Source organism: Pan paniscus, chromosome 9 (assembly GCF_029289425.2).
Source record: "Pan paniscus chromosome 9, NHGRI_mPanPan1-v2.0_pri, whole genome shotgun sequence".
NCBI lineage: Eukaryota > Metazoa > Chordata > Mammalia > Primates > Hominidae > Pan > Pan paniscus.
The window spans coordinates 6,235,897-6,260,825 of record NC_073258.2 but is presented as its reverse complement, the minus strand read 5'-3'; the positions used below and the strand labels follow the sequence as shown (position 1 = coordinate 6,260,825).

Sequence of the window (24,929 nt, the reverse complement as noted above, 5' to 3'; positions counted from 1 at the left end):
GCTCTTCTCTCAGGAAGACCTAAGGAGGCTCCCCAAGAGTCCTGCCTTACCATGGGGAATGCAGCATTGGCTAGAACTATACAGCTCAACAGTTCTCCAAAGAGCCAAGCTACCAGCTGTCAGTAAGTATATTTAGTTCCATGCGCCCAGAAAAGTGATCTCCCAGGAGGTGGCACAAGGCATAAACCCATCCCAAGTGTTAAGCAGTAGTGAGGTAGTGAGAGTGGGAGCAGAGAAGAGGGGAGACATCTCTCTATAATTTCTACAAAATAGGCCCAGCCAGCTTGATCCACCAGAGAACAGAATTCACTGACATAAAGCCAGAAGAAGAGCAGCACACCTTTGGGTACAGCAATCTGGATGGCTTTCCTGGGTTCTTCCTTAGAATCAATAACTCTTCCCTCCCCTTTCCAACCTTGTTCCCTACTACTTACCTTCCACATTTCCCAAACCAAATTGTCCCACCTCCATTCCCACTTTCTCTGCTGCTCTCCAACCCCCACCCAGCCCACAATATTTAGAACCCTACATTAGTCCATTATTATATTGCTATAAAGAAATACCTGTGGCTGGGCACAGTGGCTCACACCTGTAATCCCAGCACTTTGGGAGCCAGAGGTGGGCAGATCACTTGAGGTCAGGAATTCAAGACCAGCCTGGCCAACATGGTGAAACCCCGTCTCTACTAAAAATATAAAAAATAGCTGGCATCATGGCTTGTGCCTGTAATCCCAGCTACCTGGGAGGCTGAGGAAGGAGAATCGCTTGAACCCAGGAAACAGAAGTTGCAGGGAGCCGAGATTGTGCCACTGCACTCCAGCCTGGGCAACAGCATGAGACTCCGCCAAAAAAAATTTTAAAAAGAAAGAAAAAAAGAAATACCTGAGACTGGGTAATTTATAAGAAAAGAGGTTTAATTGGCTCACCATTCCACAGGCTGTACAGGAAGCATAGCAGCTTCTGCTTCTGGGGAGGCCTTGGGAAACTTACAATCAAGGCAGAAGGTGAAAGGGAAACAGACACACCTTACACAGCCAGAGCAGGAGGAAGAAACAGCAAAGGGGGAGGTGCTACCACACTTTTAAATGACCAGATCTCATGAGAACTCACTCACTATTCAATACTAAGAGGGGATGGTGCTAAACAATTCATGAGAACATCACCCCAGTAATCCAATCACTCCTAACAGGCCCCACCTCCAGCACTGGGAATTATAATTCAACATGAGATTTGGTGGGGACACAGAACCAAGCCATATCAAACCCATAAGTCACATGTTCCAGATCTGAAAAGTTTACCAACTCTTATTTACCTCTTGAACATCTAGCAAGGAAGCATACCATATTTCAGGTACAATAGCTGTAAATGTCATTTACAGAGTTCTAGGACATGTACGTTTCATGAGTGAAATATCTGTTTCCACTGAGATCAGAAGCTGTTGCTCAAGGCAGGGATACAGCAGTCATCTCTCACTTATCTTTGTACGTCTAGTCTCTTTTCTGTCAGTCTATCTACCATATTAGACACTAGAATGATCTTTTTTATCATTATTATTATTATACTTTAAGTTTTAGGGTACATGTGCACAATGTGCAGGTTAGTTACATATGTATACATGTGCCATGCTGGTGTGCTGCACCCATTAACTCGTCATTTAGCATTAGGTATATCTCCTAAAGCTATCCCTACCCCCTCCCCCCACCCCACCACAGTCCCCAGAGTGTGATATTCCCCTTCCTGTGTCCATGTGTTCTCATTGTTCAATTCCCACCTATGAGTGAGAACATGCGGTGTTTGGTTTTTTGTCCTTGCAATAGTTTACTGAGAATGATGATTTCCAATTTCATCCATGTCCCTACAAAGGAGATGAACTCATCATTTTTTATGGCTGCATAGTATGCCATGGTGTATATGTGCCACATTTTCTTAATCCAGTCTATCATTGTTGGACATTTGGGTTGGTTCCAAGTCTTTGCTATTGTGAATACTGCCACAATAAACATACGCGTGCATGTGTCTTTATAGCAGCATGATTTATAGTCCTTTGGGTATATACCCAGTAATGGAATGGCTGGGTCAAATGGTATTTCTAGTTCCGGATCCCTGAGGAGTCGCTACACTGACTTCCACAATGGTTGAACTAGTTTACAGTCCCACCAACAGTGTAAAAGGGTTCCTATTATTCCACATACTCTCCAGCACCTGTTGTTTCCTGACTTTTTAATGATTGCCATACTAACTGGTGTGAGATGGTATCTCACTGTGGTTTTGATTTGCATTTCTCTGATGACCAGTGATGATGACCATTTTCTCATGTGTTTTTTGGCTGCATAAATGTCTTCTTTTGAGAAGTTTCTATTCATATCCTTTGCCCACTTTTTGATGGGGCTGTTTTTTTCTTGTAAGTTTGTTTAAGTTCATTGTAGATTCTGGATATTAGCCCTTTGTCAGATGAGTAGGTTGCAAAAAATTTCTCCCATTTTGTAGGTTGCCTGTTCACTCTGATGGTAGTTTCTTTAGCTGTGCAGAAGCTCTTTAGTTTAATGAGATCCCATTTGTCAATTTTGGCTTTTGTTGCCATTGCTTTTGGTGTTTTAGACATGAAGTCCTTGCCCATGCCTATGTCCTGAATGGTAATGCCTAGGTTTTCTTCTAGGGTTTTTATGGTTTTAGGTCTAACATTTAAGTCTTTAATCCATCTTGAATTAATTTTTGTATAAGGTGTAAGGAAGGGATCCAGTTTCAGTTTTCTACATATGGCTAGCCGGTTTTCCCAGCACCATTTATTAAATAGGGAATCCTTTCCCCATTGCTTGTTTTTCTCAGGTTTGTCAAAGATCAGATAGTTGTAGATATGCGGCGTTATTTCTGAGGGCTCTGTTCTGTTCCATTGATCTATATCTCTGTTTTGGTACCAGTACCATGCTGTTTTGGTTACTGTAGCCTTGTAGTATAGTTTGAAGTCAGGTAGCGTGATGCCTCCGGCTTTGTTCTTTTGGCTTAGGATTCACTTGGCGATGTGGGCTCTTTTTTGGTTCCACATGAACTTTAAAGTGGTTTTTTCCAATTCTGTGAAGAAAGTCATTGGTAGTTTGATGGGGATGGCATTGAATCTATAAATTACCTTGGGCAGCATGGCCATTTTCACAATATTGATTCTTCCTACCCAGGAGCATGGAATGTTCTTCCATTTGTTTGTATCCTCTTTTATTTCATTGAGCAGTGGTTTGTAGTTCTCCTTGAAGAGGTCCTTCACGTCCCTTGTAAGTTGGATTCCTAAGTATTTTATTCTCTTTGAAGCTATTGCGAATGGGAGTTCACTCATGATTTGGCTCTCTGTTTGTCTATTATTGGTGTATAAGAATGCTTGTGATTTTTGTACATTCATTTTTTTATCCTGAGACTTTGCTGAAGTTGCTTATCAGCTTAAGGAGATTTTGGGCTGAGACAATGGGGTTTTCCAGATATACAGTCATGTCATCTGCAAACAGGGACAATTTGACTTCCTCTTTTCCTAATTGAATACCCTTTATTTCTTTCTCCTGCCTAGTTGCCCTGGCCAGAACTTCCAACACTATGTTGAATAGGAGTGGTGAGAGAGGGCATCCCTGTCTTGTGCCAGTTTTCAAAGGGAATGCTTCCAGTTTTTGCCCATTCAGTATGATATTGGCTGTGGGTTTGTCATAGATAGCTCTTATTATTTTGAGATACGTCCCATCAATACCTAATTTATTGAGAGTTTTCAGCATGAAGGGTTGTTGAATTTTTTCAAAGGCCTTTTCTGCATCTATTGAGATAATCATGTGGTTTTTGTCTTTGGTTCTGTTTATATGCTGGATTACATTTATTGATTTGCGTATATTGAACCAGCCTTGTACCCCAGGGATGAAGCCCACTTGATCATGGTGGATAAGCTTTTTGATGTGCTGCTGGATTCAGTTTGCCACTATTTTATTGAAGATTTTTGCATCAATGTTCATCAAGGATATTGGTCTAAAATTCTCTTTTTTGGTTGTGTCTCTGCCCGGCTTTGGTATCAGGATGATGCTGGCCTCATAAAATGAGTTAGGGAGGATTCCCTCTTTTTCTATGATTGGAGTAGTTTCAGAAGGAATGGTACCAGTTCCTCCTTGTACCTGTGGTAGAATTTGGCTGTGAATCCATTGGGTCCTGGACTCTTTTTGGTTGGTAAGCTATTGATTATTGCCACAATTTCAGCTCCTGTTATTGGTCTATTCAGAGATTCAACTTCTTCCTGGTTTAGTCTTGGGAGAGTGTATGTGTCCAGGAATTTATCCATTTCTTCTAGATTTTCTAGTTTATTTGCCTAGAGGTGTTTGTAGTATTCTCTGATGGTAGTTTGTATTTCTGTGGGATCGGTGGTGATATCCCCTTTATCATTTTTTATTGCGTCTATTTGATTCTTCTCTCTTTTTTTCTTTATTAGTCTTGCTAGCGGTCTATCAATTTTGTTGATCCTTTCAAAAAACCAGCTCCTGGATTCATTGATTTTTTTAAGGGTTTTTTGTGTCTCTATTTCCTTCAGTTCTGCTCTGATTTTAGTTATTTCTTGCCTTCTGCTAGCTTTTGAATGTGTTTGCTCTTGCTTTTCTAGTTCTTTTAATTGTGATGTTAGGGTGTCAATTTTGGATCTTTCCTGCTTTCTCTTGTGGGCATTTAGTGCTATAAATTTCCCTCTACACACTGCTTTGAATGTGTCCCAGAGATTCTGGTATGTTGTGTCTTTGTTCTCATTGGTTTCAAAGAACATCTTTATTTCTGCCTTCATTTCCTTATGTACCCAGTAGTCATTCAGGAGCAGATTGTTCAGTTTCCATGTAGTTGAGCGGTTCTGAGTGAGTTTCTTAATCCTGAGTTCTAGTTTGATTGCACTGTGGTCTGAGAGACAGTTTGTTACAATGTCTGATGTTTTACATTTGCTGAGGAGCGCTTTACTTCCAACTATGTGGTCAATTTTGGAATAGGTGTGGTGTGGTGCTGAAAAAAATGTATATTCTGTTGATTTGGGGTGGAGAGTTCTGTAGATATCTATTAGGTCCGCTTGGTGCAGAGCTGAGTTCAATTCCTGGGTATCCTTGTTAACTTTCTGTCTCGTTGATCTGTCTAATGTTGACAGTGGGGTGTTAAAGTCTCCCATTATTATTGTGTGGGAGTCTAAGTCTCTTTGTAGGTCACTCAGGACTTGCTTTATGAATCTGGGTGCTCCTGTATTGGGTGCATATGTATTTAGGATAGTTAGCTCTTCTTGTTGAATTGATCCCTTTACCATTATGTAATGGCCTTCTTTGTCTCTTTTGATCTTTGTTGGTTTAAAGTCTGTTTTATCAGAGACTAGGATTGCAACCCCTGCCTTTTTTTGTTTTCCATTTGCTTGGTAGATCTTCCTCCATCCTTTTATTTTGAGCCTATGTGTGTCTCTGCACGTGAGATGGGTTTCCTGAATACAGCACACTGATGGGTCTTGACTCTTTATCCAATTTGCCAGTCTGTGTCTTTTAATTGGAGCATTTAGTACATTTACATTTAAAGTTAATATTGTTATGTGTGAATTTGATCCTGTCATTATGATGTTAGCTGGTTATTTTGCTCGTTAGTTGATGCAGTTTCTTCCTAATCTCAATGGTCTTTACATTTTGGTATGATTTTAAAGTGGCTGGTACTGGTTGTGCCTTTCCATGTTTAGTGCTTCCTTCAGGAGCTCTTTTAGGGCAGGCCTGGTGGTGACAAAATCTCTCAGCATTTGCTTGTCTGTAAAGTATTTTATTTCTCCTTCACTTATGAAGCTTAGTTTGGCTGGATATGAAATTCTGGGTTGAAAATTCTTTTCTTTAAGAATGTTGAATATTGGTCCCCACTCTCTTCTGGCTTGTAGAGTTTCTGCCGAGAGATCCGCTGTTAGTCTGTTGGCCTTCCCTTTGTGGGTAACTCGACCTTTCTCTCTGGCTGCCCTTAACATTTTTTCCTTCATTTCAACTTTGGTGAATCTGACAATTACGTGTCTTGGGGTTGCTCTTCTCGAGGAGTATCTTTATGGTGTTCTGTGTATTTCCTGAATCTGAATGTTGGCCTGCCTTGCTAGATTGGGGAAGTTCTCCTGGATAATATCCTGCAGAGTGTTTTCCAACTTGGTTCCATTCTCCCCATCACTTTCAGGTACACCAATCAGACGCAGATTTGGTCTTTTCACATAGTCCCATATTTCTTGGAGGCTTTGCTCGTTACTTTTTATTCTTTTTTTCTCTAAACTTCCCTTCTCGCTTCATTTCATTCATTTCATCTTCCATCACTGATACCCTTTCTTCCAGTTGATTGCATTGGCTCCTGAGGCTTCTGCATTCTTCACGTAGTTCTCGAGCCTTGGCTTTCAGCTCCATCAGCTCCTTTAAGCACTTCTCTGTATTGGTTATTCTAGTTATACATTCATCTAAGTTTTTTTCAAAGTTTTCAACTTCTTTTCCTTTGGTTTGAATTTCCTCCTGTAGCTCGGTGTAGTTTGATCGTCTGAAGCCTTCTTCTCTCAACTCATCAAAGTCATTCTCCGTCCAGCTTTGTTCCGTTGCTGGTGAGGAACTGCGTTCCTTTGGAGGAGGAGAGGCGCTCTGCTTTTTAGAGTTTCCAGTTTTTCTGCTCTGTTTTTTCCCCATCTTTGTGGTTTTATCTACTTTTGGTCTTTGATGATGGTGATGTACAGATGGGTTTTTGGTGTGGATGTCCTTTCTGTTTGTTAGTTTTCCTTCTAACAGACAGGACCCTCAGCTGCAGGTCTGTTGGAGTTTGCTAGAGGTCCACTCCAGACCCTGTTTGCCTGGGTATCAGCAGCGGTGTCTGCAGAACCGCGGATTTTCATGATCCACGAATGCTGCTGTCTGATCGTTCCTCTGGAAGTTTTGTCTCAGAGGAGTACCTGGCTGTGTGAGTTGTCAGTCTGCCCCTACTGGGGGGTGCCTCCCAGTTAGGCTGCTTGGGGGTCGGGGTAAGGGACCCACTTGAGGAGGCAGTCTGCCCGTTCTCAGATCTCCAGCTGCGTGCTGGGAGAACCACTGCTCTCCTCAAAGCTGTCAGACAGGGACATTTAAGTCTGCAGAGGTTACTGCTGTCTTTTTGTTTGTCTGTGCCCTGCCCCCAGAGGTGGAGCCTACAGATGCAGGCAGGCCTCCTTGAGCTGTGGTGGGCTCCACCCAATTCAAGCTTCCCAGCTGCTTTGTTTACCTAAGCGAGCTTGGGCAATGGCGGGCACCCCTCCCCCAGCCTCGCTGCCGCCTTGCAGTTTGATCTCAGACTGCTGTGCTAGCAATCAGCGAGACTCCATGGGCGTAGGACCCTCCAAGCCAGGTGCAGGATATAATTTTCTGGTGCGCCGTTTCCTAAGCCCGTCGGAAAAGTGCAGTATTTGGGTGGGAGTGGCCCGATTTTCCAGGTGCCGTCTGTCACCCTTTTCCTTGACCAGGAAAGGGAACTAACTCCCTGATCCCTTGCACTTCCCGAGTGAGGCAATGCCTTGCCCTGCTTTGGCTGGCGCATGGTGCGCTGCACCCACTGTCCTGCGCCCACTGTCTGGCACTCCCTAGTGAGATGAACCCGGTACCTCAAATGGAAATGCAGAAATCACCCGTCTACTGCATCGCTCACGCTGGGAGCTGTAGAACAGAGCTGTTCCTATTCGGCCATCTTGGCTCCTCCCCCTGCCACAATCACTCTAGAATGATCTTAAAGTAAATATCTATTCCAACTCCCTTACTTAACATCTCATGGCTCCCCATTACCTACAAGATAAAGCCCTAGCTTCTTGGCCTGGCATTCAAGGTCTTTTACAATATGACACATTAACTTCCTAAGTACCTTCCTGGCCACTCTCCCTCCCTACCAGACACCTTACACACCAGATATTGGGTCAGAAAACTATGGCCGTAAGCCAAATCCAGTTTGCTGTTTGTTGGTTTTGAGACTGAGTCTCTCTCTATTGCCCATGCTGAAATGCAGTGGCGTGAACATGGCTCACTGCAGCCTCCTGGGCTTAAGCAGTCCTCCTGCCTCAGCCTCCCGAGTAGCTTGGACTACAGGCACAGGGGCTAATTTTTTCTTCATTTTTTGTAGAGACAGGGTCTTACCATATTGTCAAGGCTGGTCTCAAACTCATAGACTCAAGCAATCCTCCTGCCTTGGCTTCCCAAAGTGATGGGATTGCAGGCATAAGCCACCATGCCCAGCCAGTTTTCATAAAGTTTTGCTGAAACATAGCCAGGCTCATGCATTGATGCATATTTTCTGTGGCTGCTTTCATGCTACAAAGACAGAGTTGAGTATTTGTAACAGAGACTCTATGGCTATCAAAGTCTAAAATAATTACTATCTAATCCTTTACAGAAAAAGTTGCCTGCTCTAGACACATCAAGCCATTTCATGCTCCTTGACCAAACCATGATCTTTTATACCCCCAAGATTTTGCACAAGGTGCTCCATTTAAAATGCTTTCTCCCACTCTTTGTCTATTAAATAAAAAGTCACTGCCTTCTGTGAAGTTTTCTAGATCTCTCCCAGGTGAGTTCATTGCCCTATCCTATTTGTTCCCTTAGTTCTCAGGGTATACATTATCCCCCTCTTACTCTCCCTAAGCAACTCAAAAATAGAGACTATATTTTATTTATCATTTATTCTTCACCAGCATCTTGTAAATTTTCTGGAATACATAAATGAATAATTAATTTAGCTCCATAAATCCATCTCCAAGCCGAGGGCCTGGCACAGAGCAGGGTGTGTGGTTATTAAATAACTGAAGGAGTGTCTCTCGAGTTTGTCCTATAACATGTAGCAGAGAGCTTAGCTTACAATAGCTAGTCAAGACATAATTGTCTATTGAATAGAAGAAAGAAAAAGGTCCCCAAATTGTCAGCCTATCTAAAAGAAAGATATTTAGCCAGGAGCCAGAGAGTTACACTAGCTTGGATTCAATGTAACATGATACTTTAGAGTTTGATTCTAGACCTGGCTGCCTGAGTTTGAATCCTCGTTCCACCACTTAGTTTCAGTGTATAACTTGCATCATTTGTAAAATGAAGATAGTAGCACAAAACCTAACAACCCTCATGTTGAGGGAAGCATAAATGAGTAAATTCAACTAAATACCTTAGAATAGTGCCTGGCACAAAATAAGCTCTCCTGTCTGTGTGTGTGTGTAATATGTTTTAAGAAGGATTAAAGATACTAAAAGAATGTACAATCCTAGGGCCCACTATTACAGTGATGCTGATCCCTCATATGTAAGGAAGACCTATAGAGGTGGTAGAAAACGGATATTTTCTAAGTGCTTGCTATATGAAGTCCATGTGTCAAGAGGTTAGGAATGGAGATAGTTAAGACAAGACATTGTAGTCTACTAACCTCTAAGGTCCTTTCTGTTCTACTCTATGATTCTTTGAAAGCTTTTAAAGCTTTAACTCCATTTAAAATCAAAACTTTACAACTTTATGCAAGACCCTCCCTCCTCTATGGGCTGGCCTTCCTCAGTGCATCAGTTGCCACTTCCTCTCATTCCCAATGATAATCAATTCCCAATTCCCAATGATAATGAATTACTTAAAACTCTCTGACAGTACCAGGCTTTTCACCTGTACAATATCTTTGTACATGCTATTCCCTCACTTAAAACATTCTCCTTATCACTCCTAGTCATCTGTTGAGATCCGGATTATGTGTCAGTGACTATAACATGGGAAAAGCTGACTTAGGGCGTCCTCTTCTGCAACTCTATCACAGTGTTCACTCTTAAAATTTTATTTTTTTTTAGAGACAGGGTTTCGATATATTGCTAAGGCTGGTCTTGAACTCTGGGCTCAAGCAATTCTCCCACCTCAGCCTCCCAAGTAGCTGGTACTACAGGTGCACGCCATTGTGCCTCACACTATCCACTTAATAAATTATAGTGTCCTTATCTGTTTTATGGCTATCTCCACCACTAGGGGAACTTCTTCAAAGGCAGCAACACTGCCTTTCCTTTTACTCCTTTTTTTCCAGCACCTAGCACATACATAGATACAGAGAATCCCTCTGAGGTCAATGAGAAAGCTCAGTGCTTGTCATGGAATCATCGTTGATGCCCCACCAAAACACTGGGCACATGACACAGGTCAAATCCTAGAGGCAGCATTAAAAGTTTCAGCTTGCCGGGTACCTGGCCAGAATGGCAAAGACAGAGAAACTCTAACATCTGCAGTCTTACAAACTGTCAGAACCAAAGTATCCAGGCTAGCCAAAGAATACTGTCTGGGGAACCTTTGTTTTATGAAAGGAGGACAGAAATAGATCACTAATTAGAAAATATTTCCCCAGAGGAAAGAGATTATCTTCTTAATTGAGGTAAACACTGCCACATTTATATAGGCTGAATGCATAGGACTGGAGAAAATGCACTATGAGAAAGAACAGTTACAAAATTGATGGGTTAGAAGGGACTTCTAGTTTGACAGCATGAGAAGCTCCAAAGACCCACTCTCCAGTAAAACTAGTGAAACTTATTTTTCAAAAGCAACCATTTAAAGTTTCTGGAAATGGTCTTAAAGGCACACAGCCAATGAAGAAACATATGCTCAAGAAAATCTAAGAACAGCGAGAGTCCACAATATTTAAACCAATACCTGTTCTCCACCTTGCCTCTCCCAACTCAATGACACAGAAACTCCACTGCACACTGATGCAGCTAAAAACACAGACCTTCTCTCTCAAGCTCCCTGTTAAAGGGTTAGCTGCCTGGAATGTCCTGAGCAGGATATTAGCATTTCTGATCCTTCCCCCAGCTACCTGTTGCTGGGGCTAAGTTCTAAGTGAGTGCAGCTAAAAGGTGGACCTCTTTTGTCCCGTTTAAACCCCACTCATAGGACGAGAGCTTTACCTTGGATGCAGTGCCACTGAGAATACTGGAGCCACAACTGGCATTGCCCTGGCTCATAAGATGGTGATTACACTCTGGGAGAAGCAAACCAAAAAGACCTGAGGCTACTGCCACCCCTCCACCAAGTCCTCAGCTCCTAAAGTGGTGATGTCACTCAGAAGCATGTCATTGTCCCCCACCCTAGCTCCAGAATCGTGACTCAAAGATTTTGCCTGGCCGAGGAAGCAGGCTATAAAACAAAGAGCTCTGAATCTCTTCCCAGGGGAAATGACCTCATCTGTGACAGAGTGTAGAGAATTTCAAGACTAAGGGTAGGGTACTCTCAAAAGAGTAGAAGTTGTGGTGAAAGGAAAAGATTAGCAGATTCATTGGAGATATAGGCTAAACTGTAGACTAGAGAATTTGCTGGAGATAACTAGGGAAAGAGACAGCTGGGAGGAGTCTCTCAGGGTAAGAACAAATTTCACCAGCCTGGGCAACATAGGGAGACCCCATCTTTACAAAAAATTTAAAAATTAGCCAGGCCACCTGCACATCCTGCACATATATCCCAGAACTTAAAAAAAAAAAAAAGAAGCCAGGTGTAGTAGCACACACCTGTGGTCCCAATTACTCAGGAGGCTGAAGTAGGAGGATCACTGGAGTCCAGGAGGTTGAGGCTGCAGTGAGCCATGATCACGCCACTGCACTCTAGCCTGGGTGAAAGAGTGGGACTCTATCTCCAAAAACAAACCAAAAAAGAACAAATCTCAAACAATGACCTCAGGAGCTATCCCTTCAAAGGAACCCTAATATAGTTGGATTAGTCTGGGAAGCAACTTATGCCTCAGGGCATTGCTGAAAAGAGCAGAGCAACCAGATGGCAATTAGTGAACCTAAAAAGCTGGGTGTGGCCAGGGAAAGAGACAGTCAAAGTTCTGCCCAAACCATTATCATCCAAATATGACTGTGGGCATACCAAAGTCCTCTGAGGAGCAACATCAGAGGATTCACACTGTGGGAGGAGGGGGATCAACCACTTAAACAATCTAGCCAGTCATTAAATAAATAAACAAGCAAATAATAATAAGCCCCAGAGGAATCAGACAAGTACCCAAAGTTGCTACAATATATTATCAAAAATGTTCAGCTTCAAACAAACAAACAAAAAAACAGAAAACAAAGAAACACGAAAGTGTGACCCATATACCAGAAAAAAAGTAGGCAACAGAAACTCTCAGTAAGAGGGACCAGATGTCAGATTTAACAGAAAAAGACTACAAATTAGCCATTATAAATATGTCCAAAGATTAAAAAAAAAAATCATGATTTTTAAAGAGGTAAAGGAATGCATGATGTCAATGTTGCATCAAATAAAGAATGTCAATAAAGAGACAAATTATTGTTTTAAAAAAAGAACCAAATGGATGTTCTGGAGTTGAAAAGTACAATAACTGAAGTGGAAAATTAGGAGAGGGGCTAAATAGTAGATCTGAACTGGCAGAAGAAAGAATTAGCAAACTTCAAGAGAGACTGATAGAGATTATACAATCCTAAAAACACAGAGAAAAAGGAATGAAGAAAAATGAACAGAGCCTCAGAGAAATGTAGAACACCATTAATCACACCAACATATGAATACCAGAAGGGGAAGATAAAGAAAAAGGAGCAGAAAGACTCACACCTGTGAGAGGCCAAAGTGGGTGGATTGTTTGAGGCCAGGAGTTAAAGACCAGCCTGGACGACATGGCAAAACCACATCTATACTAAAAATACAAAAATTAGCCCGGTGTGGTGGTGTACGCCTGTGATCCCAGCTACTCGGGGAGGCTGAGACATGAGAATCGCTTGAACCCAGGAGTCAGATTGGAGTGAGCTGAGATTGTGCCACTGTACTCCAGCCTGGGTGACAGAGTGAGACTATGTCTCAAAAAAAAAAAAAAAAGAAAAAAAAGAAAGAAAGAAAAAGGAGAAGGAAAAATATTCAAAGAAATAATGGCTGAAAAACCTCCCAAGTTTTGAAAAACATTAATCTACCCATAAAGAAAATCTAATAAACTCCAAATAGGATAAATGCAAAGAGATCCACAAATAGACACATTAAGTAAAACGCTAAAAGTCAAAGGCAATGAGAAAGTTTGAAAGCAGCAAGAGAAAAATGACTCATCACACACATGTGAACCCAGTAAGATTAACAGTTAACTTCTCACCAAAAATAATGGATGCCAGAAGACAACGGGATAACATGATGAAAGGGCTCACTGAAGTGAGAGGATGTCAACCAAGAATTGTACATCCGGCAAAACTCTTGTGAAAATAAAGACATTTCCAGATAAACAAACACTGAGAAAATTCATTGCTAACTGACACACCTTACAAAAAAATACTAAAGGAAGCTCTTTAAGTGACCCCCCAGATAGTACTTTGAATCCATACAAAAAAGTACCAACAGTGAGCCAGGTACTGTTCTAGGTACTGGAGATATAGCAGTGAACAAAACAGATCCCTTTCCCTTATGAACTTTATATTCTAGGCAATAAATAATAAAACAATAAGTGGTTAAATAATAAAATCCAGATGATGATAAGTTCTTAAAAATTATTTTAAAAAGTGATTCATAATGAAGATCTGGGTGCCAGGAATGGAGTAGAGGTGCAGATTTCATTATTAAATAGGGTGGTCTGGGAAAGGTCTCTTTGATAAGATGAAGTATGACAAATGACAAAGAATATTTTTGGGGTTTTTGTTTCGTTTTTTGTTTTTTTGAGACAGAGTCTCCCTCTGTCGCCCAGGCTGGAGTGCAGTGGCACAATCTCTGCTCACCACAACCTCCACCTCTTGGGTTCAAGCATTTCTCCTGCCTGAGCCTCTCGAGTAGCTGAGATTACAGGCATATGCCACCACGCCCGGCTAATTTTGTATTTTTAGTAGAGACAGGGTTTTACTATGTTGGCCAGGCTGGTCTCAAACTCCTGACCTCAAGTGATCTACCCACCTTGGCCTCCCAAAGTGCTGGGATTACAGGCGTGAGCCATCACGCCCAGCCACAAAGTATATTTTATATGGAAATATGAGGGCATAAACTAAATACCTGAGGAAACAATAGTCCAGGCAGCGGCAAAAGCTAGAACCAAGGCCCTAAAGCAGGAATATAAAAGAGTATGAAGGAACACCAAAGAGTGTGGCTACAGTGAGTGACAAGGGGAATATAAGTCAGAGAGGAGATCAGAATAAGTGGGGACCAGATCACAGAGGGCCTTGCTAACTTTTGTGGAGACTGTGGCCTTCACACCAAACAAAAAAATGAAGTTTTGAGGAGAGTGAAATGATCTGGTTTACATTTTTTTTTTTTTTTTCAAAAAAGCTCTCTAGCTGCTACATTGAGAATAAATGTAGACATGATTATCTGCTAGGAGACTATTGAGACTTGGTGCCTACAGTGGAATGATAGTAAGAAATGATTCTATTTTGGATATGTTTTAAAGGGAGAACCCACAGGATTTACCAATAGATGTGGAGTTGAGGAAAAATTATGAATTATTTAGAATATTTTTTGCCCAGGCAATTGAAACAATGGACTTGCCTTCAACTGAGATGAGGAAGGCAGTATATACAGCAGGTTTTGGATGAGAGGATATTTAGAATCCAGCTAGTGCACATTAAGCTTCAGATGCCTTTAAAACTCTTAGAAGAAAACACAGGGGTAAGTCATCACGACCTTGGATTTGACAATGGTTTCTCAGACATGACCTCAAAAGTATGAGCAGAAACAACAGCAAAAAAATAAATAAACTGGACTTCATCAAAATTTAAAACTTCTGTGCTTCAAAGGATACAACCAAGAAAGTGAAAAAGCAACCCACAGAATGGGAGAAAATATTTTCAAATCACGTATCTCATAAGGGATTTGTACCTAAAATATATAAAGAACTTTAACAACTCAATACCAAAAAGAAAACCCAATTTAAAAATAAGTAAAGGTTTTTTATTTTATTTAAATTTTTTTTTGAGACAGAGTCTCACTCTGTCACCCAGGCTAAAGTGCAGTGGCCCAATCTCGGCTCACTACAACCTCCGCCTACTGGGTTCAAGCCATTCTCATGTCTCAGCCTCCTGAGTAGCTGGAATTATAGGCACACATCACCATGCCCAGCTAATTTTTGTATTTTTTTTTTTTGTAGAGACCAAGTTCTGCCACATTGCCCTGGCTGGTCTCGAACTCCTGGCTTCAGGCAATCCACCCACCACCCAAAGCGCTGGGATTACAGGCATGAGCCACCATACCAGGACGCAAAGTTATTATTAAAAACTAAAAAAAAAAAAAAAAAAAAAAAAAAACAGATGTTGGCAAGGCTGCAGAGAAAAGAAAACACTTATACACAGTTGATGGGAATGTAAATTAGTCCAGCCACTGTGGAAAGCAGTTTGGAGATTTTTTTTTTTTTTTTTTTTTTTTTTTTGAGATGGAGTTTCACTCTTGTTGCCCAGGCTGGAGTGCAATGGCACAATCTCGGCTCACCGCAACCTCCGCCTCCCAGGTTCACGCGATTCTCCTGCCTCAGCCTTCCAAGTAGCTGGGATTACAGGCATGCGCCACCATGACCGGCTAATTTTTTTGTATTTTTAGTAGAGATTGGGTTTCCCCATGTTGGTCAGGCTGGTCTTGAACTCCCGACCTCAGGTGATCCACCCGCCTCAGCCTACCAAAGTGCTGGGATTACAGGCGTGAGCCACCGCGCCCGGCCACAGCAGTTTGGAGATTTCTAAGAGTACTAAAAATAGAACTACCATTCGATCCATCAATTCCATTACTGTATACATACCCAAAGGAAAATAAATTATTCTACTAAAAAGACATGTGCACTCATATGTTCACTGGAGCACTATTCACAATAGCAAAGGCATGAAATCAAACTAGATGCCATTAATTAATGTGATACAGGCCAGGCACGGTGGTTCACGCCTGTAATACCAGCACTTTGGGAGGCCAAGGAGGGAGGAGAGCTTGAGCCCAGGAGTTCAAGACCAGCCCGGGCAACATGGCAAAACCCCGTATCTACAAAACAATACAAAGAAATTAGCCAGGCAGTGGCGCATGCCTGTAGTTCCAGCTACTCAGAAGCTGAGGTGGGAGGAATGCTTGAGCCAAGGAGATTGAGGCTGCAGTGAGCTGGAATCATGCCACTGCACTCCAGTCTGGGTGACAGAGAAAGACCCTGACTCAAAAAAAAAAAAAAAAAAAAAAAGAAAGGAAAGAAAATGTGGTACATATTGACCATGAAAATATTTTGCAGCAACATGAATGCAGCTGGATGCCATTATCCTAAGTGAATTAATGCAGACACAGAAAACCAGATATTGCATGTTCCCACTTGTAAGCGGGAGCTAAATCTTGGGTACACACAAACACAAAGATGTGAACAATAGATACTGGGATCTCCAAAAGGAGTGGGGATAGGGAGAAGGACTGAAAAAATTCCCATTGGATGCTATGGTCACTGTCTGCATAAGAAAATCAATAGAATCCCAAACCTCAGCATCACGCAATACACTCTTGTAACAAACCTGCACGTGTACCCCATGAATATAAAATGAAGATGGAAATTTTTTTAAATAATAAAAAATAAAATAAATGAGCAAAGGATCTGAGAAAATATTTCTCTAAAGAAGATATACAAATAACCATTAAGCACATGAAAAGATGTTCAATACCATTAGTCATCAGAGAAATGTAAATCAAAATCATAATGAGATATTGCTTTATACCAACTAGGATGACTGTAATCAAAAAGTCAGACAATAACAAGTGTTGATGAGCATGTGGAGAGAACAGATCCCTCATACACTGCTGGCAGGAATGTAAAAATGGTTTAGCCACTTGAACCATTTTTATATGGAAAATACTCTGGCAGTTCCTAAAACAGGTAAACACAGTTACCATATGACCCAGCAATTCTATTCATATGTATGTACCCAAGAGAAATAAAAGTATACATCCAAACAAAACATAAAACACACGTCCACACAAAAACTTATACATGTCTATAGCAGCAGTATTCATTATAGCCAAAAAGTGAAACAAACCAGATGTCTATAAATTGATGAATGCTAAACAAAACTGGTATGTCCATGCAATAGAATATTATTTGCCCATGAAAAGAAATAAAGTACAGATATATATACATGAACATGTATAGGCAGTACTGATACAACATGAATGCACCTTGAAAACATGCTAAGTGAAAAAAGCTAGTTACAACAGACCACATATTATATGATTGAATTTACATGAAATGTCCGTAATAGGCAAAACTACAGAAAGAGAAAGTAGATTCGTGGTTGCTTAGGGCTGGGGGAAATGTGGAGAAAGAACAATAGCTAATGTGTATGTGGTTTCTTTTTGAGGTGACAAAAATGTTTTTAATTGACTGAGGTGATGGTTGCACATATCTGTGAATATACTAAAACCCATTGAATTGTATATAAATGGGTGAATTGCACAGTATGTGAATTCTTTCTCCAAAAAGCTGTTTTTTTAAAATTGATAGGTTAGACTAGAGGCCAGATAAACTTTTTCTGTAAAGAGTCAGACAGTAAATATTTTAGGCTTGGTGGTCCATATGGTCTCTGTCGCAACTACACAACTCTGCTGTTCTTGTATAAAAGCAGCAATAGACAATATGTAAATGAACGAGAGTGGCTGTATGCCAATAAAACTTTACAGACACTGAAATTTCAATTTCATATAAATTTCACATCTTGAAATTCTTCTTTAGCTTTCCCCCTAAACCATTTTAAAATGTAAAAATCAGGGTTCTCCAACCGCCCCTTCTGGGGATCTCAGCAGCTCGGGCGGCGGGAGGAGCGGCAGCGACCAGGCAGCCCAGCTTCGCGAAGGCTCTCGGTGCGCCGCGGCTCACAGACATCCCGCACGCACCCTCCACGCCGCAAAGATGCGTAAGAGCAAGGTCAGCTCCGCGGAAGGGGCCGCCAAGGAAGAGCCCAAGAGGAGATCGGCGCGGTTGTCTGCTAAACCTGCTCCTGCAAAAGTGGAAGCAAAGCCGAAAAAGGCAGCAGCAAAGGATAAATCTTCAGACAAACAAGTGCAAACAAAAGGGAAAAGGGGAGCAAAGGGAAAACAGGCCGAAGTGGCTAACCAAGAAACTAAAGAACATTTACCTGCAGTAAACAGGGAAAAGAAAACTGAGGAGAGTCCAGCCTCTGATGAGGCAGGAGAGAAAGAAGCCAAGTCTGAATAATACCACACATCATACATTATCAGTGGTCCCTGTCTCCCTTCTTGTACAATCCAGAGGAATATTTTTATCAACTATTTTGTAAATGCAAGTTTTTTAGTAGCTCTAGAAACATTTTTAAGAAGGAGGGAATCCCACCTCATCCCATCTTTTAAGTGTAAATGCTTTATTTAAGAGGTGAAATCATTCGCTGGTTGTTTATTTTTTGGTACAACCAGAAAACAGTGTGGGTTATTTAATTATGGGAGGTTTTGACTGTCTTTGCTGTCAGCTTAACACTCCACAGATGGGGGTTAGTTTTTATATCCTATAATACAATGCATATTAAATGACAATATGGAGTCAGTCCTGCATTTAATGTCTTGAACATTTTAAATTACTTCTATTCCCATGTTATTTTTTAGTAGAATTGTTTCCTAAAGAAAACCACTCCTTGATCATGGCTCTCCCTGTCAGAATTGTGTGTACTCTGTAACATCTTTGGTTGTGGTAGTCCTGTTTTCCCAATCACTTGGTTACTGTGCTGTGAAAGATTAAAAATTTGAATATGTAGTATACATGCTATTCAGTTGTGAATTGGTGGGACGTATGTAACAGCTTATCAACATGTGAACATACCGGTACTTGATAGCCTCTTAAGGACAATTTGCTTCCAAATTTTAAGCTGGAAAGTCACTGGAATAACTTTAAAAAAAAAGAATTACAATACATGGCTTTTTAGATTTTCGGTACGTATGTTAAGAATTGTGTACAAATTGAAATGTTTGTACTGATCCTCAACCAATAAAATCTCAATTATGAAAGAAAAAAATGTAAAAATCATTTTTAGTTTGCAGGCTACACGAAAAAAACAGTTTGCTGATCCCTGGACTAGATATAATAAATCCACCCTCTGCTCTGGCTTCAGGTGCTAAGGAAATGTCTCTCCCTGACAATCCCCATGAACAAACGGCAACTTCGATTCACTGCTCAGTTTTCCCTCATGCTACCATCCCTATACATGGCTTTCAAACACCCTGAGAGGATCACAAACCCAGTCAAACACTCAACAGCAGGAAAACCTCTAGGACTCCATTTCCAAAATAGAACACCCACTTCAATAGACTTGGCAAAAAGAATTAGAGCTCATCACGTGTTCCTTATAAATGACACTCACCTTTGGGCAGTGGTATGGGAAGAGGCTTAGGGACAAAGAATATAAGAGAATAAAACAAACTCATGCCTCTCCCAAGAAGCTTCTGGCATCTAATCAACTCTAAGAGGGAGGATTTAGGCTTATGCATCAATGAGCAATACAAAATATATATACACACTGTGTGTGTGTGTGTGTGTGTGTGTGTGTCCTTAAGGACAAAATATCCTATTAAGAGTATTGTACTACACAAGAGAAGGCAGAAGAATAGTGCAGGCATTGGGAGTTCCAGAAGCCTTTGTTAAGCACCATTTGTTCTTTCATTTGCCTAACCAATATTTACTGAGTAGTTACTATGTGACAGGTCTTGTGCTGAGATCCAAGGACACACAGATTAATCAGACATATTGAAAGCATCTAGGTGAGACAGATATATAGATGAGAGTTGGTCCTTGAAGGAAAGAACCACTGTTCTATGCAGAGGAAAGTGTTACCACTCAATCCCAAAGACAGAGCCAAGCAACTTTCTCTCCAACTCCTCCATCCCCATACTGCCTGAGACTGCACAAAGTTTTCCACTCTTAACTGATCACGCAGCTTGGTCAACATCCAGAGAAATCACAAAGCTTATGAAGTGTCACAGAGGAAAAAGAATTTCACAGATAATGTCTTGAATCACATTTCTGCCACTTACCACTGTGTCACCTAGAGCCTGTAAAATGCAAACTACCTCACAGTTACAATGTGGAGAAAAGGAGATAATTTAAGGCACAGTCCCTTACAGTGCCTGTATGTAGAAGATGCTTCATATGTGTTTGACTATTCTGAACCTAGGTCTCCTTGACAAGGGGGCTCATACTATTTATACTGGTTTATCTGAGGAGAAACCTAGTGTCTGAGGATAAACAAGAATAAAGAATATGAGCCCCCTTGTCAAGGGACCCAGCAACTTCTAATCTTACCAGTGACTTCCCAGAGACTTCTAATCTTACCTCTGCCTCCTCAAGACACCAAGTGGCTAGATAAAAGAGGGCATGCCTCTCATCAAGCCAGTGCCAAACTGCTGAGGTGTATGCCTATGTGGATCTATACCTGAGAAGGCCTGATGCATGTTGGGTACTGACAAAAAATTAGAAGAAACTGGATAACACAACAACTATAGAAATTTGCACACAGCTCTATGGTTTACAAAGGATATTTTTCAAGCCTCACATCAGCCATTGAAGGTATATGTTACTGGTGTCCCTATCTCATAGATGAAGTAACTATTCTCTAGATACTTCCCTACTTGATGTCTCCCAGAGTTGCCATATTTTTTGCCTCCTGCCTTTACTCGTTAAGTTCCCCTTTCCTGGAATGCTCTTCTTCCTTTCTTCATCTAGTAAACTCCTGCTCATCTTTAAAAACCAAGTTCCAACTTCACCTCCTCTGCAAAACCTGCTCCTGACATACCTTCAGTCAGAATTAGGGCCAGCTCTGTTTACTTCTAGCTTTTCAACTTTAGGATGAAATCCAAGTTCCTCAGTATGGCACACAAATCTGGCTACAGCCTGCCTTTCTAATCTTATTCCCAACCTCTCCCTCCCTGCCCCACTATTACATTTGCTCAAGTTAAAAGAACCACTGACCACAGATTCCCAAGGACATCATACTTGTTACTCCACATGATGTATCATGCTCAGCCCCCTCCCCATGTAAACCCCTATTCATCTCCAAAAATTCATCTCAGGCAATACCTTTTCTGGATAGTGTTTCCTGTCATCCTCAGATGGATTAACTCTTTTCTGTACTTCCAGAGCATGCAGGGCTCATCTCTTGTTACAATATCTATGGGGATTGAATATGTATTTTTTTGCCTCAGTAATATGTGAGACCTTTGTAGGTAGTGAATTCATCTTATTAGTCTTTAAATGAATATGCAAAGCATATCCAGCATCCAGCACATAGCACACACTACATATGTTTGAAGAAAAAAGAGAGAAAGAAGGCAAGGAGCACATCAAAAAGTAAGAAAGATTTCAAAGGAGGTATTTATAAGTGAGGAGAAGAACACAAGAATGAATGAAAGGAAATGAAAGGAAACTCACTGAACTTAAGTGAATCAGACAATTCTTCTTAATGCTATGAAGTACAAGTACACTGAATGTGAGGCATATGCAGACACAGACATGCACAGAAGGACTTGAAAAAATACATATATAGTCAAACAAACACAAACACCAGTTAGGTCTGAAGGGAAGCAGGGCCTTGGGAGCCAGCTGCCAATTCCTCCTTAGACAGGAAGAGTCAGAAGTTTTTAATTTCTGAAGCATGGCTTTTCTCTCTCTGCTAGCTTGACCATTCCTGGCTGCTAGGTGATACCTGCATTCTGCCTACCACTCTGTGGGGCCCAGATTCTGCCTAGACTGACAGCATCTTTGGGCTGCTGATTACATTTCTGGCTCTGCTTTTACTTCCAGGTCCTGTGTCCTATACCTCAGGCCAAACCCTTTGTCCCTAACCTGCTCCTTGATCCTCAACCTCATTTATGGGCTTTCTTTCAGCCCCTACTTCCTTGGCTCAGTGTTCCTCTTCTCCCTCCACTTCTTGTCATACACAGACACATCTAAATGCAGAAAGACACATACCCACACAAGCACAAAATGATGTATACACACATACAAAAAAAACACAAACACAAAGGCACATATAGACATATACACATATATAGACATCTATACAAACAAGTCTTACAAATATATCTCATCCCTGTCATCGACAGGATTACCATCCAGAAAAGACAAAGCAGACTCAATAACAAAGAGAGGGGGAAGGAAAACAACAGCCTGCTTAGTGAGAAAGAATTTCCCTATCTGTCAAAGCAAGCCACCGTCGGGTTTTCCTGGAAACATGAGGGGTACCATCTGGGGGAGCTGCTGCCTCATCTTGTATCTGGCTAAGGTACTGGGACAGATTGCAAACTATGCCTACTCTCACTGATATGTAGCTCAGCTTGTCTGGGAACTGGTACCCTTGCCTGCGTGCTGGCTGACAATATGGCTTCTGCTACACCAGTACATATAAGATCACTGCATCCTGATTCCTCTGGAAACTCCCGCAGGACCTATGCATACTACCATTACAGCCCTTAAAATGCGCTGTTGTCACTGCCTGTTTATATAATTGTATCTCTCACTAGCCTAGGGCTTCTTAATGGCAAAGAGTATCTTATTTTCATCATTACTTTATAGATGAGGAAAGTGAGTCTCCAAATCACTTGGCCATATACTTAGTACATTGCAAGGTTTGGATTTGAACCCAGGTTGGACTCCAAAGCTCATGCTTAGACTTTTAAAAAGTCAAAGTCCAAATAGTTTATTCTAAAGCTATTCTAATAAACTCACAAAAGTTAGGACTGAATGTATGAGCTGGGCCAAATAACTTGAACTCAATGGAAGTTGCGGCCTATAAACTGATGAGCCACTCCTGGTAGGTGAATTCTACAGCCACCCTATAAGTACTTACAAGGAAGAATGGGAACAGGACATTTCTTTAGCCTAAGGAGCAGGTTTCACTTGAAAAATTATGTCATTCATGGTGTCAGCTATCTCTGTGCTGTCCAAAGGGCCTGAGCAGACTTCAATCCATGCTTTGCCTGAATTAAGAGCAGGGGGTCAGAATGTTCCATGAAGTAGGAGACAAGATGATGACTGCACCAGGATACAGGCAGAGAACTAGAAAGAAAAAAGGCAGAGCAGTGCCTCCAAACTGAAGTCAAAGAAGAATTACTGTAGCAAAAAATATATATACCAGAAACCAATGCTGAAGTAAATTTGCATATAGTAAATTTTTTTAAGAAAGGAGAAAGAGGCTGGACACGGTTGCTCACACCTGTAGTCCCAGCACTTTAGGAGGCCAAGGCGGGCGGATCACTTGAGGTCAAGAGTTCGAGATCAGCCTGACCAACATATGAAACCCCGTCTCTACTAAAAATACAAAAATTAGCCGGGCATGCTGGCATATGCCTGTAATCCCAGCTACTCGCGAGGCTGAGGCAGGAGAATCGCTTGAATCCAGGAGGCGAAGGTTGCAGTGAGCCGAGACTGCGCCACTGTACTCCAGCCTGAGCAACAAGAGGAAACTCCATCTAAAAAAAAAAAAAGAAAGGAGAAAGAGGAGGAGGAGGAGCAGAAAGAGAAAAAGCAGCAGCAGCAGTAGCTCCAGGCTGTCAAAGCTGTGTGCAGGGAATGCAAAGAAAAGTTATGTTCAGAATTGGGTCCAGGGACCAAAAGAAGAGCTCTGCTTCTCAGGTGCCAGTATGGCTTCTGGGAGTGATATAGCAGCCATGGGAATCAGAGAGAGGCCCTGAGCACAAGGTGAATCAAGGAAAAATAAAACTAGAGCCACTTGGGGTCAAGAAATTGATTCAGGCCCCTGGTATATGGGTAAGAGGGAATTGCCACCAGGGTTGTCCCACAGATTCTTTGACATCTTAACTTCCCCAGAAGCAGTACTAACTACAAAAAAGGAAAAGGAAGGAATAAAAAGAGGGAAAGAGGGAGAAATTCTCCAAAAGAGAATGCTCCAGGAATCTTCAGTCTGACATTCTCAAAAGTCATCTATACCTCCCCAGGAACTGAGGCAACCTCGCTGTCAGTTAGCTAACCACGGATCTGCTTCCAGCAACCATGGTACTTCAGACTTCAAAGCACCACTGCATCTCTATCAAAGTTGGAGGTAGGGGAAATGGAGATAGAGGCAGGGCATGGTGGCTTACACTTGTAATCCCAACACTTTGGGAGGCCAAGGCAGGCCGATTACTGGAAACCAGGAGTTCGAGACCAGCCTGGCCAATACAGAGAAACCCCTTCTCTACTAAAAACACAAAAACATTAGCCAGGCGTTGTGGTGCATGCCTGTAGCCCCAGCTACTCGGGAGGCTGAGGCATGAGAATCACTTGACCCTAGGAGATGGAGGCTGCAGTGAGCAGAGATCACGCCACTGCACTCCAGCCTGGGTGACAGAGCAAGACCCTGTCTCAAAAAAAGTAAAAATTAAAAAATGGAGATAGAAATCAACATGACTTTCAAAGTGCTTTTCTACAGGGCCCTAAGGATTGTTATGGGCTGGGCTACAGAAAGGCAAGCGAAAGGTGACCACCACTCCAACCAATGCAGTGACACTTTTTTAAAAAACATCTTTATTGAGATTTAATTCACATACTAATTGTAGTATATAACCCCATAGTTTTGAGTATATTCACAGAAGTATACAACTATCACCACAATCTAATTTTAGAACATTATCATCAGCCTGAGGCACATCTGAGTTACAATAACCTCAAAAATGGTTAACAATGAGCTAACTCAGTCTCTTTCCTTATGGGTTATACAGAAAAAAACTACTGTCTGTCTCAGAGATTTCTTGTAAGGATTATATGAGACAGCATATGCAAGAGTACACAGCACAAGCCTAGCACATCATAGCAATGGTAGTACGAGTTAAAGAAGTAGAAATACTGCTACTATAAACTAGACCATAGGCTGGGTACTTGATATACATGATTTCATTTCATCTTTGCCATAATCTTTCAAGGTAGGAATTACTGACTAATTTGATGGTAAGGAAATGAAAGTTCACAGAGTTTAAGAAAATTTTCCAGGCTGGGTGCGGTGG

General features: G+C 41.5%; 2 protein-coding genes across 9 annotated transcripts in view; one reads left to right on the top strand and one right to left on the bottom strand.

Annotated features, from left to right (window-relative positions):
- Positions 1-24,929, bottom strand: part of STIM1 (stromal interaction molecule 1) — a 231,916-nt gene that overhangs the window by 87,710 nt on the left and 119,277 nt on the right. The gene's annotated exons all lie outside the window — the stretch shown is intronic.
- Positions 17,839-18,354, top strand: LOC100991301 (non-histone chromosomal protein HMG-14-like). The gene has a single exon (XM_034932018.2). It carries the CDS (start codon positions 17,839-17,841, stop codon positions 18,142-18,144), a length of 306 nt encoding a protein of 101 aa, XP_034787909.1. The 3' UTR covers positions 18,145-18,354.